General features: G+C 41.1%; 1 protein-coding gene across 1 annotated transcript in view; it reads right to left on the bottom strand.

The window, feature by feature from the left end:
- Nucleotides 1–14,694, bottom strand: part of LOC121540032 (pituitary adenylate cyclase-activating polypeptide type I receptor-like) — a 58,427-nt gene extending 43,733 nt beyond the window's left edge. Inside the window, exons 1-2 of the mRNA XM_041848679.1 lie at nucleotides 14,596–14,694; nucleotides 12,994–13,102 (exon numbers count right to left, since the gene is read on the bottom strand). Of these exons, the coding sequence (XP_041704613.1) occupies nucleotides 12,994–13,102; nucleotides 14,596–14,694 (208 nt within the window). The remainder of the gene's footprint in view (nucleotides 1–12,993; nucleotides 13,103–14,595) is intronic.
- Between the last annotated feature and the right edge of the window lie 5,604 nt (nucleotides 14,695–20,298).

Below are 20,298 nucleotides of genomic sequence, written 5' to 3' on the forward strand. Positions count from 1 at the left end.
GTGACACATACCTGCACATAATCATGGTGCAGATCCTTGACCCTGACACTGTTCCTCTCAAATGGCACCCTGTACAGCTGCTTCATTCTGAAGTTATGTTTCTGTAGGATGCGACTTAGTGTAGAAATGCTGACCCTGTTGATATTGTTGAAATCATTTCCATTTGCAATTATGCGTTGTTGCAACTCACGAAGTCGGATTGCATTATTTTCTCGCACCATTTCAATGATGGCAAGCTCTTGTTGTTGAGTGACGAGCCGTTCCCTTCCACCTTGAGGAGGTCGTCCAACCATTCTGTAGAAAATGCCACCACAAGATGTCATTGGTTAGGTTATTTTTCACATACTGTACTTTCAAACTGTACACAGTACTGCAACATCACAATGGTATTCCTTTACATATACAGTACTTCACAGCACTACCCATTTTTGTATACTATAGTTAGTACAGTAATACTGTAATATGATACAGAATCATGTGACACATACAGTAGGTACAGTCTGGAGTAGAAACTTGAAGATATACCTGTTCTCCAGTCGGAATGTCCTTATTATCGATGCTACTGTGTAGCGACTGAGGTTAGGGTGGACTCTTTGCCCAGCCTCCCTCATGGACAGGCCATGATTTATCACATGGTCCACCAGAGTAGCCCTGATGTCATCTGATATACGTCTCCGCACTGGTCCTCGTCCTCTTCCACGTCCTCTTCCACATCTGACTCCTCTCTCTCTTTGTCCTCCTCTTACTCTGACTCTCATTGCCTCCATGCTTGCAAAGTTCTAAAAATGGCTTACCTGAGGCCTATTTGTAGTGCTAAGGCTCAGACTGATTGGTGTTCTGTTTTCTGTGCAAGTATTTTCAGGTGTGTATGTAAGTGCATTCAATTGCCAGATGAGTTTTGCATTTTGAACAGAGTGTTTTCCCGATGATAACAGGTGATTTCGTTTTTGAACAAAGTGTCTAATGTAAGAAAACGTGTGTAGTGTTTCGCAATAAATGTGTTACAGAATTGCAAACAAAGTGCAAAGTTGACATTGTGTTTAAGCTATGGTTACACTGTGTTTAAGGTATGCTACAAGAAGTTTAGGTATTGAGGCTTTGGTCTAAGCATTCGGTTTTAGTGTGTAAGCAATGGGCAAAAACTGTAACATGTGGATGTCCCACCTAGCTATCTGGATAAGAGAGTCTGCTAAATGACTAAAATGTCAAATGTAAATGCCAAGTTTTTTTTTTACCCCTACCTATATGTACATGGCTACCTCAATTACCTCGTACCTCTCCACATCGACTCTGTACTGGTACTCCCTGTATATAATAATGTTATTTTTACTCTGTATTGTTATTCGTTATTCACTGTGTATTTATTCCTTGTGTCACTTTCTATTTTTATTTTATACTTTGTCTCTTTATCTTTAAATCTGCATTTTTGGAAAAGGACCCATTAGTAAGCATTTCACTGGTAGTCTACACCAGTTGTTTACAAAGCATGTGACAAAGTCAATTTTATTGATTGATTGATTGTGTCTATATTCAGACTCACAAGTTGACAGTTACCCTTTGAACAATTCCACACAAGATGAAGAATAAATATGAAGTTAATGTTCATTAACACATTTTAATTTCATTGGGAACTAGCTAGCTAAATGATACAAAATACTATTTACATTGGCTGGGGTCCATAGGCAGATGAGGCTCAAGACCAGAAAGATCCACTGCAGGAGGGGAAATATGATAATATTTTGCTAGAAAAATCTAGCTAGCTAGCTAGCCAGTTCTATCAGAGACACCAAAACCTCACTTAAGCTAGCTAAGGTAGCCAGCTAGCTAGCAAGCTTCACATTGCTTGGCTAGCCAATATCATTTAACAATAGCTTTAGCAATTAAATTATATCTAATACATTCATGACATTAACTCTACTGAACTATACTAAACTTCAATTTTCGAAATAATTTTTACCTTGGTCAGTCACACTGCACATTGGTGGCAAGCTAAAGAAGGAGCTAGCTAGCTGTGTTAGCAAGCTCTAAAACCTATTGCTTGCAGTTCAAGAAATTATCTTCTTCCTCTTTCACCCACCAGGTTAAAAACATATTTGAATTCAATGTAATGAATGTATAATCAAGTAAAATGTCATTATTCACAAGAAAGCTTTTTGGCGGTGACAGCTGCTCTTCTCCTTCTTTTGAAGAAAATATATATTTTTAAAGGCTGCTCTGTCAGTTGGAGGCGGGGGGAGGGGCTCTGGATTTTAAATAAAAAATATATTTTAAAATATATTTACAGTTCAAGTGTCTACGTTCAAGTGTCTTTTCGAAATAAATACCACATTTATTTATATTATGTTCATAAGTGACAGGTAGGCTACACCTCAATAGTTGCAGAATGTATTTTCATCTACAACTCAATAATCCAACTTTTGCATGCAAAACGCCACTTTGGGAACCTAATGCTAAGTTACTAGAGGTCAACAGAGACTCAACATTATCATCGGGGTAGAGAAGATTGTGAGGGGTGAGTGTGTATTTTACACATATATTTTACAAATATACGTACATACATTTTACTTATTTATATATATTCCAATATATTATTTTTTCAGTGTGGGTAGGCAAGTAGCGTAGCTAGCTAGTTGGACATAATCAGAATGGCCTAACGTTAACTGATAGACAAATTTGACTAACTATGCTTCGGAAATTCTTATTTTTAAGCAGCTAACGTTATCCTTCAATGCTTTTTCTTACAGGGCATGACTGAGTTAGTTAGCTAGCTTGTCATTTGCTACTATGCCAGCTAGCTAGCAGACATTAGCCAACTAACTTTAACCTGTATGGCGCCTGGCAAGAGAGGTGCGTTGTTGCACAATTCGGAGAGGGATGGAGATTTTGACAATGCAGATTTTCTCTAAAGGAACTATGCCAGCACACAAACAATGGTAAAATCTATCTATCTATCTATCTATCTATCTATCTATCTATCTATCTATCTATCTATCTATCTATCTATCTATCTATCTATCTATCTATCTATCTATCTATCTATCTATCTATCTATCTATCTATCTATCTATCTATCTATCTATCTATCTATCTATCTATCTATCTATCTATCTATCTATCTATCTATCTATCTATCTATCTATCTATCTATCTATCTATCTATCTATCGAAGTAAAGCAATTTAATCACTGTGTTAAACTTCAGACTTCTGCGTTTGTAGCTTGTAGTGTGGAAAACAGCGCAATGAGCACATGCTGCAGCATGTTTCTTTGAAGTCCACTCAGTCACCTTCTTATGAGGTCACGCGCAATTGCAGAGGTTGGCTTGCCTGCATTTAATTTCCAGCTTTCATTAATAGAAAACTGATTTAATGACCCTTTCTTTAAAACATTTATTTGTATCAGTACCTACCACCACTGGCATTTTCAAATCATACTAGCTATCTACAGTTGAAGTCGGAAGTTTACATAAACCTTAGCCAAATACATTTAAACTCAGTTTTTCACAATTCCTGACATTTAATCCTAGTAAAAATTCCCTGTCTTAGGTCAGTTAGGATCATCACTTTATTTTAAGAATGTGAAATATCAGAATAATAGTAGAGAGAATTATTTATTTCAGCTTTATTTCTTTCATCACATTCCCAGTGGGTCAGAAGTTTACATACACTCAATTAGTATTTGCTAGCATTGCCTTTAAATTGTTCAACTTGGGTCAAACGTTTCAGGGAGCCTTCCACAAGCTTCCCACAATAAGTTGGGTGAATTTTGGCCCATTCCTCCTGACAGAGCTGGTGTAACTATGTCAGGTTTGTAGGCCTCCTTGCTCGCACACGCTTTTTCAGTTCTGCCCACACATTTTCTATAGGATTGAGGTCAGGGCTTTGTGATGGCCACTCCAATACCTTGACTTTGTTGTCCTTAAGCCATTTTGCCACAACTTTGGAAGTATGCTGTGGGTAATTTTTGGTTAACTACTCTATCTCACTTAGGGGCAGACAACATAAAAACCAACTATATGAATTATGCATGTTGTAGAATGAAATGCCTATATGCCTTATATGCTTATGGATCAAGAACCAATTAAAGGGTTAAAATAGAGCAGTGACATTTCTTTAGTGCAAATGCTGTGCTTCTGATAAATGGATGGTTCCCTCTCGCTCCATGCAGCTGGTCTGGGTATGTCAATGACATGTGATGGAGATAAAACTTATTTTTTTCGGCTGTGTGGAGAAAGGAGTAACAATGGAACTAGTGTTATCACTTGTTTGTGCTTATGACCTGACACACATAGTCACATGCACATAGTAACAAGGAAAAACCATAGTGGCCAGGGAGGTTGGCTGTTGGTAAAGGTTTAAATGTATGTGGTTGAGAATGGGTTACGGACAACATGTTTAAACCTTGTTTAAGTATTGATTGATATGTTTTATAATGTGTTATGAAATTAAAAGGGTAAAACAGAATGAACATGATTGATACTTTGTACTCCAGATGCATGCCTGGATAGTGAATATAGTCAATCCAGAGTGTGATTGTTCTTTAACGTACGTATGTATATAATAATAGTCACACCACTAATAAGAGACAGAATCCCCACTTAGAGAAATGCACGTAGCCTCGTGAGTAACCAACATGTGACACTGAAAGATGTTATTCATTCACATAGAGAGGAGTAACTATGTACAGTGGGGAGAACAAGTATTTGATACACTGCCGATTTTGCAGGTTTTCCTACTTACAAAGCATGTAGAGGTCTGTAATTTTTATCATAGGTACACTTCAACTGTGAGAGACGGAATCTAAAACAAAAATCCAGAAAATCACATTGTATGATTTTTAAGTAATTAATTTGCATTTTATTGCATGACATAAGTATTTGATCACCTACCAACCAGTAAGAATTCCGGCTCTCACAGACCTGTTAGTTTTTCTTTAAGAAGCCCTCCTGTTCTCCACTCATTACCTGTATTAACTGCACCTGTTTGAACTCGTTACCTGTATAAAAGACACCTGTCCACACACTCAATCAAACAGACTCCAACCTCTACACAATGGCTAAGACCAGAGAGCTGTGTAAGGACATCAGGGATTACATTTTAGACCTGCACAAGGCTGGGATGGGCTACAGGACAATAGGCAAGCAGCTTGGTGAGAAGGCAACAACTGTTGGCGCAATTATTAGAAAATGGAGAAGTTCAAGATGACGGTCAATCACCCTCGGTCTGGGGCTCCATGCAAGATCTCACCTCGTGGGGCATCAATGATCACGAGGAAGGTGAGGGATCAGCCCAGAACTACACGGCAGGACCTGGTCAATGACCTGAAGAGAGCTGGGAACACAGTCTCAAAGAAAACCATTAGTAACACACTGCGCCGTCATGGATTAAAATCCTGCAGCGCACGCAAGGTCCCCCTGCTCAAGCAAGCGCATGTCCAGGCCCGTCTGAAGTTTGCCAATGACCATCTGGATGATCCAGAGGAGGAATGGGAGAAGGTAATGTGGTCTGATGAGACAAAAATAGAGCTTTTTGGTCTAAACTCCACTCGCCGTGTTTGGAGGAAGAAGAAGGATGAGTACAACCCCAAGAACACCATCTCAACCGTGAAGCATGGAGGTGGAAACATCATTCTTTGGGGATGCTTTTCTGCAAAGGGGACAGGACGACTGCACCGTATTGAGGGGAGGATGGATGGGGCCATGTATCGTGAGATCTTGGCCAACAACCTCCTTCCCTCAGTAAGAGCATTGAAGATGGGTCGTGGCTGGGTCTTCCAGCATGTCAACAACCCGAAACACACAGCCAGGGCAGCTAAGGAGTGGCTCCGTAAGAAGCATCTCAAGGTCCTGGAGTGGCCTAGCCAGTCTCCAGACCTGAACCCAATAGAACATCTTTGGAGGGAGCTGAAAGTCCGTATTGCCCAGCGACAGCCTCGAAACCTGAAGGATCTGGAGAAGGTCTGTATGGAGGAGTGGGCCAAAATCCCTGCTGCAGTGTGTGCAAACCTGGTCAAGACCTACAGGAAACGTATGATCTCTGTAATTGCAAACAAAGGTTTCTGTACCAAATATTAAGTTCTGCTTTTCTGATGTATCAAATACTTATGTCATGCAATAAAATGCAAATTAATTACTTAAAAATCATACAATGTGATTTTCTGGATTTTTGTTTTAGATTCCGTCTTTCACAGTTGAAGTGTACTTATGATATAAATTACAGACATCTACATGCTTTGTAAGTAGGAAAACCTGCAACATCGGCAGTGTTTCAAATACTTGTTCTCCCCACTGTATGTTGTATGAGCTTGACTATGCATTTGTGTCCGTATAAAAGGAGAGCTCCGAGTCATGGCAAGCAGCTACTCCATGGACCAGTTCGGCTTTCGTTGCTTCGTGTAATAAAGGTCTATCTTGATTCAACAAAAACTATGGAAGAACTTTTGATTGTTAACAAGTATAGTGATAATTATTCACGACAATGCTTGGGGTTATTGTCCATTTGGAAGACCCATTTGCAACCAAGATTTAACTTCCTGACTGAAGTCTTGAAATGTTGCTTCAATATATCCACATAATTTTCCTTCCTCATGATGCCATCTATTTTGTGAACTGCATCAGTCCCTCCTGCAGCAAAGCACCCCCACAGCATGATGCTGCCACCCCGTGCTTCACGGTTGGGATGGTGTTTTTCGGCTTGCAAGCAACCCCCTTTTTCCTCCAAATATAACGATGGTAATTATGGCCAAACAGTTCTATTTTTGTTTCATCAGACCAGAGGATATTTCTCCAAAAAGTATGATCTTTGTCCCCATGTGCAGTTGCAAACTGTAGTCTGGCTTTTTTAATGGCGGTTTTGGAGCAGTGGCTTCTTCCTTGCTGAGCGGCATTTCAGGTTATGTCGATATAGGACATGTTCTACTGTGGATATAGATACTTTTGTACCTGTTTCCTCCAGCATCTTCACAAGGTCCTTTGCTGTTGTTCTGGGATTGATTTGCACTTTTCGCACCAAAGTACGTTCATCTCTAGGAGACAGAACGCGTCTCCTTCCTGAGCAGTATGACGGCTGCGTGGTCCCATGGTGTTTATACTTGCGTACTATTGTTTTTACAGATGAACGTGGTACCTTCAGGCGTTTGGAAATTGCTCCCAAGGATGAACCAGACTTGTGGAGGTCTACAAATTATTTTCTGAGGTCTTGGCTGATTTCTTTTGATTTTCCCATGATGTCAAGCAAAGAGGCACTGAGTTTGAAGGTAGGCCTTGAAATACATCCACAGGTACACCTCCAATTGACTCAAATGATGTCAATTAGCCTATCAGAAGCTTCTAAAGCCATGACATCATTTTCTGGAATCTTCCAAGTTGTTTAAAGGCACAGTCAACTTAGTGTATGTAAACTTCTGACCCACTGGAATTGTGATACAGTGAATTATAAGTGAAATAATCTGTCTGTAAACAATTGTTGGAAATATTACTTGTGTCATGCACAAAGTAGATGTCCTAATCGACTTGCCAAAACTATAGTTTGTTAACAAGAAATCTCTTTGAAATAACTTCTAAGCCTATTCACAATAATATTGGGCTGGATGCTGATAGGGGAAACTTGCTGAATTATCAGAGAAATTATAGCCTAAAAGAAAAGCTTTAACTATTTGCAGAAAAATTATACGTGAACTGTTTGAATACTTATACTAACCGCACTAACCGTACTATTTGTGACATAAATTGAGTATGTAGTATGCTTATTGGTTATAGTATGGATATACAGTGAGGGAAAAAAGTATTTGATCCCCTGCTGATTTTGTACATTTGTCCACTGACAAAGAAATGATCAGTCTATAATTTTAATGATAGGTTTATTTGAACAGTGAGAGACAGAATAACAACAAAAAAATCCAGAAAAACGCATGTCAAAAATGTTATAAATTGATTTGCATTTTAATGAGGGAAATAAGTATTTGACCCCTCTGCAAAACATAACAATTCGACCATGAAAACCTGATTCACACAGTCTCCTCTGAACAGTTGATATTGAGATGTGTCTATTACTTGAACTCAGTGAAGCATTTATTTGGGCTGCGTTTCTGAGGCTGGTAACTCTAATGAATTTATCCTCTGCAGCAGAGGTAACTCTGGGTCTTCCTTTTCTGTGGCAGTCCTCATGAGAGCCAGTTTCATCATAGCACTTGATGGCTTTTGCAACTGCACTTGAAGAAACTTTCAAATTTCTTGACATTTTCCAGATCGACTGACCTTCATGTCATAAAGTAATGATGGACTGTCATTTTTTCATTGCTTATTTGAGCTGTTCTTGCCATAATATGGACTTGGTTTTTTACCAAATAGGGCTATCTTCTGTATACCACCCCTACCTTGTTACAACACAACTGATTGTCTCAAACGCATTAAGAAGGAAATAAATTCCACAAATTAACTTTTAACAAGGCACACCTATTAATTGAAATGCATTCCAGGTGACTACCTCATGAAGCTGGTTGAGAGAATGCCAAGAGTGTGCAAAGCTGTCATCAAGGCGAAGGGTGGCTACTTTAAAGAATCTCAAATATAACATATCTTTGTATTTGTTTAACACTTTTTTGGCTACTACATGTTTCCATATGTGTTATTTCATAGTGTTGATGTCTTCACTATTATTCTACAATGTAGAAAATAGTAAAAATAAAGAAAAACCCTGGAATGAGTAGGTGTGTCTTTTGGCTGGTACTGTATATATATTTTGTTTTTAATGTGTATTTTATATTGTATTAAACAACGGGTGATTCTAATCCTGAATGCTGATTGGTTAAACCGCATTCCAGCCAGTGTCTATTCCACTGGCTAAATCTATGATGTTAAAATGCCTATTTACTCTGTTCCATCTGTCAGCGCAATTCACTGTCTCATCAGCCCAGCCAGGCAACTTATAAACTTGATCTCCACTATAAAAAGCATCTAGACATTATCTCACATTTCTTTTAGACTAACGTTTAGTTTCCGACGTTTGCCAAAAAAAAATCTATATTCAATTTTGATCTCCAGCTGTCCCATAGTAATGAACGTGTCGGGAGTCGGGACAAGACAGACAGACAGGCAGGCAGGCAGCGTTTCTCAGCCAGTTGAAATCATGAATCAACTGGCATCATTTTTATGGACATATACAGTGCCCTCCACAATTATTGGCACCCCTGTTTAAGATGTGGTCGAGGACTTCCAAAAATTCTCCTTTTTTTTTAAACAACATAGAACCCAAATGAAAAAAAAGAGAAAAATCCAACCTTTTATTTAAGTACATTACTTTGGTGTAAAAAAAAAAAATCACACATTTAGAAAAAAAATAAACTTGAAATCATGTGTCCCACAATTATTGGCACCCCTGATGTTAATACTTTGTACAACCCCCTTTTGCCAACAACATTTACATTTACATTTACGTCATTTAGCAGACGCTCTTATCCAGAGCTGGGATAACCACTTTACAATTATACTTTTTTTTTTTTTTTTTTGGGGGGTAGAAGGATTACTTTATCCTATCCCAGGTGTTCCTTAAAGAGGTGGGGTTTCAAATGTCTCCGGAAGGTGGTGAGTGACTCCGCTGTCCTGGCGTCGTGAGGGAGCTTGTTCCACCATTGGGGTGCCAGAGCAGCGAACAGCTTTGACTGGGCTGAGCGGGAACTATGCTTCCGCAGAGGAAGGGGAGCCAGCAGGCCAGAGGTGGATGAACGCAATGCCCTCGCCTGGGTGTAGGGACTGATCAGAGCCTGAAGGTACGGAGGTGCCGTTCCCCTCACTGCTCCATAGGCAAGCACCATGGTCTTGTAACGGATGCGAGCTTCAACTGGAAGCCAGTGGAGTGTGCGGAGGAGGGGGGTGACGTGAGAGAACTTGGGAAGGTTGAACACCAGACGGGCTGCGGCATTCTGGATGAGTTGTAGGGGTTTAATGGCACAGGCAGGGAGCCCAGCCAACAGCGAGTTGCAGTAATCCAGACGGGAGATGACAGACAGCACTTAATCTCCTCCTATAACATTTCACAAGATTGGAGAACACAGAGAGAGGGATCTTTGACCATTCTTCTTTGCACAATCTTTCTAGATCATCCAGTGTCCTGGGTCCTCTCTTATGCACTCTCCTCTTTAGCTCGCCCCACAGGTTTTCGATTGGGTTGAGGTCTGGGGACTGAGATGGCCATGGGAGGACCTTGAGTTTGTGACTGCTGAACCATTTTTGTGTAGATTTTGCCACATGTTTTGGATCATTATCCTGCTGAAAGACCCAATGACGACCCATCTTCAGCTTTCTGGCAGAGGCCATCAGGTTTTTATTTAAAATGTCCTGGTAGTTCAAAGCGTTCATAATGCCATGCACCCTAACAAGGTTCCCAGGGCCTTTGGAAGAGAAACAGGCCCACAGCATCACATATCCTCCACCATACTTCACGGTGGGCATGAGGTGCTTTTCGGCATACTCATCTTTTGTTTTACGCCAGACCCACTTAGAGTGTTTGTTGCCAAAAGCTCAATCTTAGTCTCATCTGACCAAAGCACACGATCCCAGTTGAAGTCCCAGTGCCGCTTAGCAAACTCCAGACGTTTACGTTTGTGAGTGTTAGTGAGAAAAGGCTTTTTCTTGCATGCCTCCCAAACAGCTTGTTGGCATGTAGAGAGCGTCTGATGGTTGTTTTGGAGACTTTGTGACCCCAAGATGCCACTCTTTGATGCAATTATGTGACAGTGAGCTTAGGACTTTTTTTACTTCTCTTACCATCCTCCTCACTGTGCGTTGTGGCAAGATAAACTTGGGACCTCTTCCAGCCTTGTTTGTCACTGTTCCAGTTGTTTTAAACTTCTTAATGATTCCTCTGACTGTAGATACGGGCAAGTTAAGGCGAGTGGCTATTTTCTTGTAGCCATTGCCTGACTTATGAAGGTCGACACAAATCTGCCTTACTTGAATGGTGTGTTCTCTTGTCTTTGCCATGTTGACAAATGGGTAAGAGAATTAGGCCTCTGTGTCACGTCATATTTATACCCCAGGGAAACAGGAAGTCATGAATTACTAATTAAAAGTTCCTAGATACCCTGACCAACTTTAGCAACTACAGAAAAATATATTTAAAAAAAAATCAATTAAAATTTTCAGCGGAATTGTTAGGGGTGCCAATAATTGTGGGACACATGATTTCAAGTTTATTTTTTTCTAAATGTGTGATTTATTTTTTTTACCACCAAAGTAATGTACTTAAATAAAAGGTTGGATTTTTCTCTTTTTTGCATTTGGGTTCTATGTTGTTTAAAAAAAATGAGAATTTTTGGAAGTCCTCGACCACATCTTAAACAGGGGTGCCAATAATAGTGGAGGGCACTGTACAAAGATTTGTGTCTGGACTATATTTTGTGGAAGGATGAAATAGTATGAATAAATTCCTCAAAATAAAGTTTTTAATTCAAATATGTCAATCATTATTTGAATATGTTGGTAAAAGTGATAATGCCCTGGACATCGTCTCGGGCCTAACAACACCCGTGCCAATATATCCTCCAAACACTGGCTTCGAGGGCATTATCACTTAATTATTAAACAGGGCGCATTTAGAAAAGAGACCTGTCAAAATATAACATTTCACTTGACTGGGAATACAGATATGCACCTTTTGGTCACAGATACCTTAAAAACAATTGTCCTCACAATGCGCCTCAGGAATTCGTCATGCAACGCGGTTAGCCATTGTGGCTGGGACCGTGGATTGTCCCTGGGTTTGTGGCTGTCTAGATTCCTGCTGTTTGTTGTTTTCAATCTTCCCTGTGACCTGCCCTGTCTGGAACTGCAAGGAGTAACAGCGTAACCTACGTTGCTAGCTACCAAGACAAAGACCAAAGCTGGCGGGAGTACCGTTGTCGAGGACAGTGGTGTCTCTCTATCACACGTGAAGGATCTTTTAAACAAAAATAGTTCTACAAGCAGTTGTTACAACAACAAGAAAATAGCTTCAAGTGCTTTGTCCAAATACTGGTGGATTTGACTAATAAAATAATGGACGACCTGACCAGAGAGGTCTAGGACCTAAACAACAGTTTGCTGTTCTCCCAGGGTCAGCTTGATGAGTTGAAACAGGAGAATGGCAAGATTACAGCAATCTGTAAGTCATTGAGAAAGGACATCAGTTCTGTGTGTGAATCCATGATAACAACGACGGATAAATCTCGAGGGACAATCAAGTTATAACAACATCGTTGTGGACGGAATTGCAGAATCTCCACGTGAGACCTGGACGGAGTCTGAGGACAAAGTGAGGGAAATTATCTCTGTGAAATTGAAGATGGACCACAGGAAGATTGAGGTGTTTTTTTCTGAACGTGAACGTGCCGTTATCGTATATGAGGTCAGATGTAATGAAGGTCAAACTTGAAAGATGTGTCTGTAAATCTATCATCAGAAGTCCTGTTCACATAAAAACTCAGGTAAATTTCATCTGAATCAAAAATAGCAGTCTCACAAAATCATAACTGAAGGTGCATGTCCCCTGTAGCTCAGTTGGTAGAGCATGGCGCTTGCAACGCCAGGGTTGTGGGTTTGTTTCCCACGGGGGGCCAGTATGAAAATGTAAGCACTCACTAACTGTAAGTCGCTAACTGTAAGTCGCCCCCCCCCCCACACACACACAGCGGAGTCGCTCACCACCTTCCGGAGACATTTGAAACCCCACCTCTTTAAGGAATACCTGGGATAGGATAAAAGTAATCCTTCTACCCCCCCCCCCAAAAATTGTAAAGTGGTTATCCCACTGGCTATAGGGTGAATGCATCAATTTGTGAGTCGCTCTGGACTAGAGCGTCTGCTAAATGACGTAAATGTGCCCTTGAGCAAGGCACTTAACCCTAATTGCTCCTGTAAGTCGCTCTGGATAAGAGCGTCTGCTAAATGACTAAAATGTAAATGATTATGTTTACAGAACTTAATCCAATAAATGAATAGTACTGTTGGGGTTTACAGTACCTGTCCTGGCAGAGCGGTTGCGACCCTCTTGTCTGCGTGTGTGAATACAGCTCTCCTGGGCCTTCATGTGTTGGGACACCAAGGCACAGTCTGGATGGATGGCCTCCACCTGGAAGGGGGAGGGAGCGAGGAATGGGGGGAAGGATGAGACAGAGGGAGGGAATGTGGGATTATTTTAGCTATGAAAAAGCACAGAATGCAGGAATATGTTTTCACATTACACATTTGATTTGTATTACTTTGTTCTTTACTGAGACAACAAGTGCCACCGTACAACATTGTCCCTTTATGCACACTGTATGATTAACTTATTCAACACATACTGTAGAAGAGTGACACACTCATTGTCACCCTGACTTCAAACCATCTCTCCCCTCCTGTCCCATCTGTAGGCCAGTGAAAAACAGTCCCTTTTAAAACTACTCACAACAAAACAGCATCTTCCTTTGAAACTTCAGTGTCTTTTACTGATGCTGTTTGTGTTAGGTGACAGTTCTCCAAAGACAGTGACAGTATCTATAACTACAGTAGAAAAGGAAGTTTCAGTAGAAACTTTGTGTGCTTGCTCAACTGGCTGAGTATTATTATTAATGGTAGTGGAAGAAGTGTACATAGTGAGATAGTTAGGTCTATATCTTTGAGATATCTTCCAGTAAAACCAATGTCTTTAAAGGGCAATTCCACCACTTTTCAATCTCATATTCATTAACTCCAGCAAAAAAACAAACATGTAATCCGTAGCCTGCACTCGAATAACGAATGGAGGAAGCGCTTCCCGCGGTTACGTTTTTAATATGTTGTCATTACTCAAACTGATAGAGTCACTGTGACCCTGTAGGGGGTCCAGATTTGAGTTGTATCATCTTGAACATTTTGAGTAATGCCCCCACTAAGCCACGCCTCCAATATCATTTCCCAGGCTGCCTTGCCTTTTCGAGTGAATTGCAGTTATTACCCTTGACTGTATTTGTTAGTGACAGAGACAACGTTGTAGAATTCGTTCATTTTCAGTCATGTGGCCTTCATCAAGTGAGTTTCTAGGCAAATGTTATATCTGTGGGAGCCAAGGAACCGTGAAAGAACAACCCTGAGGAGGAGGCTGGCAAGATGGAAGGACATCAAAATCTAAACTGCTCCCCCCGAGCTGCCCAGACCAAGACCAACGCCAGACGTGGTTTTTAGTGTCCAACCTCGCTGCTGCATCGCTCTGCTTCCAGGCAACTGACCAAGCCTCCAGTACTAGCCAAGGCCGATGGACACATTCTCTCTCTCTCTCTTGATTTCTACCTCCCACTCTCACAGAACCGGCACCAACCCGGAACCATCCACCACTAAAAGAGGGTGGAGGGGGGTCCAAACATCAGATCTTAACCCGTCACGAGCAGACCATAGGGGAGGGCCATCACTGACCCCTGGGTCTAGGGCTCCCATGTGTGCCTGCTTGCTCCTCAGGTTGTCCTTCCTCCCCTCTGCAGATCCAGCACCAATCCAGGGCCCATTGGCCAGTCCCAGCACCAGACCACCAGACGAGGCGCGGAGGAGGGACCAAACACCAGATCTTCACCCGGAGCGAGCGGACCACAGGGGATTGCCACAATTGACTTCCGGGTCTCCCTTGCGGGTCTGCTTGCTCCTCAGGTTGTCCTTCCTCCCATCTGCAGATACAGCACTAGCACCAATCCAGATACTGGTTTCCAGCATCAGTCCCAGACCACCATCAAGCTGGAAAAGGCATTGGTCGTCACCAAACTGTTCTTGGATGGTTGGGAGAAGTTGCTCTCGGAGGATGTGTTGGTACCATTCTTTATTCATGGCTGTTCTTAGGCAAAATTGTGAGTGAGCCCACTCCCTTGGCTGAGAAGCAACCCCACACATTAATGGTCTCAGGATGCTTTACTTTTGGCATGACACAGGACTGATGGTAGCGCTCACCTTGTCTTCTCCGGACAAGGTGTTTTCCGGATGCCCCTAACAATCGGAAAGGGGATTCATCAGAGAAAATGACTTTACCCCAGTCCTCAGCAGTCCAATCCCTGTACCTTTTGCAGAATATCAGTCTGTCCCTGATGTTTTTCCTGGAGAGAAGTGGCTTCTTTGCTGCCCTTCTTGACACCAGGCCATCCTCCAAAAGTCTTCGCCTCACTGTGCGTGCAGATGCACTCACACCTGCCTGCTGCCATTCCTGAGCAAGCTCTACACTGGTGGTGCCCGATCCAGCAGCTGAATCAACTTTAGGAGATGGTCCTGGCGCTTGCTGGACTTTTTTTGGGTGCCCTGACGCCTTCTTCACAACAATTGAACCTCTCTCCTTGAAGTTCTTGATGATCCGATAAGTGGTTGATTTAGGTGCAATCTTACTAGCAGCAATATCCTTGCCTTTTTGTGCAAAGCAATGGTGACGGCACGTGTTTCCTTGCAGGTAACCATGGTTAACAGAGGAAGAACAATGATTTCAAGCACCACCATCCTTTTAAAGCTTCCAGTCTGTTATTCTAACTAAATCAGCATGACAGAGTGATTTCTAGCCTTGTCCTCGTCAACACTCTGACCTGTGCTAACGAGAGAATCACTGACATGATGGCAGCTGGTCCTTTTGTGGCAGGGCTGAAATGCAGTGGAAATGTTTTTTGGGGATTAAGTTCATTTTCATGGCACAGAGGGACTTTGCAATCAATTGCAATTCATCTGATCACTCTTCATGACATTCTGGAGTATATGCAAATTGCCATCATCAAAACTGAGGTAGCAGACTTTGTGAAAATTAATATTTGTGTCATTCTCAAAACTTTTGACCACGTCTGTAGACTTGCAAGTAGCCCGCTTAACTACAACATTCTCAGTAAGGGTAGCATCATCTTTTTACTTGCTATGACTGTGGTAAATTCTTGTTTACCTTAGTTTAATACACTGACTGTAAGTCACTCTGAGTGATTGTCTGCTAAATGACCAAAATGTAAATGTAGATGTAAAAATGAAAACTTGCAAAGCACACTGCTGGGTATTATTCTAATTATATTGACATTTTAGTCATTTAGCAGATGCTCTTATCCAGAGCGACCCACAGTTAGTGAGTGCATACATTATTTTTTATTTATTTTTCATACTGGCCCCCATGGGAATCGAACCCACAACCCTGGCGTTGCAAACGCCATGCTCCACCAACTGAGCTACATCCCTGCCGGCCATTCCCCTACCCTGGACGACCCTGGGCCAATTGTGCGCCACCCCCCACCCCCAAACAAGGCCAAATTTGATCAAAATATAAATAGTTTGAGGGCGGAGCTCATTAGAATAATACCCAGCAGGTTGCTTTGCAAATAGTAATTTTTAACATGTACATTTTGGTCATAACCAGATGCTCTTGTCCAGATTGACTTACAGTCACTGCATTCATCTGATTCAGAGGGGTTGGGTTAAATGTGGTAGACGCATTTCAGTTGAATGCATTCAGTTGTACAGCTGACTAGGTATCCCCCTTTCCCTTTCATGTAAGGTTGATAAAAAATACATATCACAGTTATACCAAGTACAATGTTCTGTAACCGTTACTAGGAATGTTGTTGTAGTTTAGAATACATTGGTCTTCAAACTATACTGTAATTGTAACAAGATACCTTTTGGATGTATCTTTGCACCAGCTTCCTGTAAGTTACTGTAAAACGCAGAGCAGTGTCATAGTACAACCCTGTGAAATTAGCCTAATATACTGTAAGGAAGTCAATGCTACTGTAATCATTTTAGGATTTCACTGTAATTACATGGGATTAGTGCAAGCAGGTTGGCTGCTAGGTATTTGTAAATTGCAGCATATTTATGAGTATTTGGTGTTTAACAACACGTGCACTTCTATAACCCTAAACAAAGGCTTTACTGGCTGTGATTACAGGGCAAAACAGATAAAAAAGACACAGCTTAATCTTCAACCATTACAGGTTTAAGACACACTGTCACTCTGAACTGTCTCCTATATACATTAAATTGTTAGGGCACTACTACCACATACAGTTGAAGTCGGAAGTTTACATACACCTTACCCAAATACATTTAAACTCAGTTTTTCACAATTCCTGACATTTCATCCTAGTAAAAATTCCCTGTCTTAGGTCAGTTAGGATCACCACTTTTTTTTAAGAATGTGAAATGTCAGAATAATAGCAGAGAGAAAGATTTATTTCAGCTTTTATTTCTTTCATCACATTCCCAGTGGGTCAGAATTTTACATACACTCAATTAGTATTTGGTAGCATTGCCTTTAAATTGTTTAACTTGGGTCAAACATTTCAGGTAGCGTTCCACAAACTTCCCACAATAAGTTGGGTGAATTTTCTCCCATTCCTCCTGACAGAGCCGGTGTAATTGAATCAGGTTTGTAGGCCTCCTTGCTCGCATCCTCCTGGATACTTCTCACATCTAGGAATCTCCCTCCTATACACTGTTGCTGCAACATGACCATAAGCTTGGCACCTAAAACACTGTAATATTTTCTGAACAAAAGCTCTAACGGGATAACTGACACATCCTAACTTCACCTTGTCGGTGCTAGGGAACTACTACCACACGCCACTTAAATTGGTACAGCTATCTCACTAATGGGTGCAACAAGTATTGGGAACCCTCAAAATGTATTAATTAGCCACAATAAAACCATGCGCCCGCAAAAGGTTTTTGGCAATCCAAAATTACAGTATGGTACTGAATTACAGTAAATTACTAGCAGCACAGTAGGCAATTAATTACTGTAGATTTACTGAAAACAGTTTTTAGACAGAAATTTTTTTTATGGTACTGTATTCTGTGGGGTATAGCGTTCTCACTAATGGGTGCAAAAAATATGTTAATGAGCCAGATATTATTTCGCCACCCATAACATTTCCCTACAATGCACCATATTTCACATAAAGCTGCTGTAAATATGTAGCAAAACAGGTAATACATTACTTTACTGTAAAATTGTATTGTCATTTTACCGCAGTGTAGCGGAATGCCATTGAGCCCCTATAATGCATTGCTCTTTACAGTACTGTACTGTGATATAGAATTACAGTAGCTAACTGTTAAAGTGTTGCTGTAAATTTACAGCAATTTGTTACAGTGACATTCGCATTTTCCAAGTCCAAATCATATAGAGTAACTTCTTTGAGTTACATAATCCATTTTTAGATACTTTAGGATGATTTGGACAGGAAAGGTGAAAATAAAAAGGGTCCATACATCAAAACCTCATCATAGAAGGCATGTCCAATGTCATTTAATGAAAATAAGATACCTAGACTTTAGCTTTTAAGAGTCAATTACTATAAAATTACTAAATAAAAGGTATAAAATAGATTTTAACACAATAATCCTAAAGGGGCAAGTTTTTGTTTTTATTGAATAACAAAAACAACAAACATTCTGCCCACTTATTTCCCTTCAAAATGTGTTTGCCTGAGGATAGCCAGTATGCACATATCTAAATCTTACCAAATATTTCCCTTAAGGGGGGAGTTTTCCCCAAGTTACCCTAGTTGTAGGTCTTTCCCCTATTGAAAGATAGTGTAAACATATGAATGCTTTCTTTTTGCTTGACTTTGAGCACTTGGCTACAGGGAGATGGTAGATGCCAAGGACATGTGTCCTAATAGAGACACGGAAGAGACTCAAGTCTCTCTCACAGGCAGCACCGGAGAACGGGACTCTTGCTGTTCAATGGCGCCTTCAGAAAAAGTATACTGTACCGGGACCGTGCGGTGTATTCCGCTGAAGTACTCGGCTAAATTCCGGGGTTGGCACGGGAACACACCGGACTCAGCACGATCCTTTCTCAAAGGAAATTAACTTACTAACCAGCCGAAGCTTGGGGCTATGACGATGCCAACTGGAAGGACAATGATGATATCTTAAAGACTGGATTAAAAATTCGGTGTTGCAGCCTAATAATCAAGGAAATTAAGTCCCAAACATTTTAGAATGTTTTATCTCATTTAACCTATACAAATAACGTATAGTTTGGATAGTGTGTTATAGAGCATTGTATAAAATATGTTATATTGATGATTAAATTGATTGGTGTAGTAAAAGAGAGGTCAAAGTATTGTTTTTAATGTTATAAATGTAATCCACTTACTGTTTTCCATACAATCTGATGCAGCCATATAGCAAATAACGTGCGTATCCATTTCAACGACAAAGTTTTAGTGACTAAAATTGTCCTTTAGAATTAATTGCACCTTTTCTTAGTATACCAGATGGTTCAAATAATAGTAAATTACATTGACATAACTCTTAAAAAGTATCCTAATTATTTAATGAAACACTGGTCAGTTGTTTCTCTACCCCATGAACGAAAACTAGTATTGTCTGATTCTCTTTCACCTTAGGGTATTATCCACATATTTTGCATTTGCCTGGATGTAATCCTTTCTTGTCGCCAATATTCAGATGTTTTTTGGGTTGTCTTCAGCGCAGGCTCTCTCTCTCTCTCTCTCTCTCTCTCTCTCTCTCTCTCTCTCTCTCTCTCTCTCTCTCTCTCTCTCTCTCTCCCCTCCCTCCTCCTCTGTTTTGAATAACTTGTTATATAGAAGAGGTGGCTAAGGGATTTGTAAATTGTGGTACTGATCTAAAGAAACAGAAAAGAGAGGGCTTAGAAACAGCCAGGGTGTGGCTAGTAGAAGCTAGAAAGCGGGAAGAAGGCAGGAAGAAAAGAGAAGTGAGTGAGAGTGAAAGAGAAGTGAAGGTTGAGGTCTCCGTGCCTCCCCCAGAGCAGAGGGCAGAAAGTTTATATCCAAACTAGGCAGACCAGACATGGAGAGAAAATCCAGATGATGAATACGTAGTGAGGAGAAGGAGAGTGCAGGGGAATAATGTCGCCCCCCCCACCGGCCCCACCTCCCTATGAGGAAGAAGGGGCTGGAGGAGGAAGGGAAGACGAAGGTGAGGAAGAGCCAGAGGTAGAGGAGTACAGGACAAGGGCAGAGAAAGTCAGACATGAGGCGCAAAGGGAGAAAGAGAAAAGGAAAAAGCTAGAGAGGCACAGGGCTGAGGCAAGAGAAAGGGGAATGATGAGTCAGAAGGGGAAGAGTCAGATGGGGCTGGCAGTGGTAAGGGTAAAATGGAGCAATCCTATCCCTTAATAGCCCTGCCAAACCCCAGAGCAAGATAAGACAACCAGCCTGATACCTTACAAGTATACAGAGCATGGACTCAGAGAGATGTAGTGAGAGCAGTGGAAGGGATACCCCACCCCAAGACTGGGGGACACCAGTTCAGAAGAGATATGGAAGGGTTGACCGCCAGCTTTAAGCTGAATACAGGGGAACTAGAGAG

Source organism: Coregonus clupeaformis, chromosome 26 (assembly GCF_020615455.1).
Source record: "Coregonus clupeaformis isolate EN_2021a chromosome 26, ASM2061545v1, whole genome shotgun sequence".
NCBI lineage: Eukaryota > Metazoa > Chordata > Actinopteri > Salmoniformes > Salmonidae > Coregonus > Coregonus clupeaformis.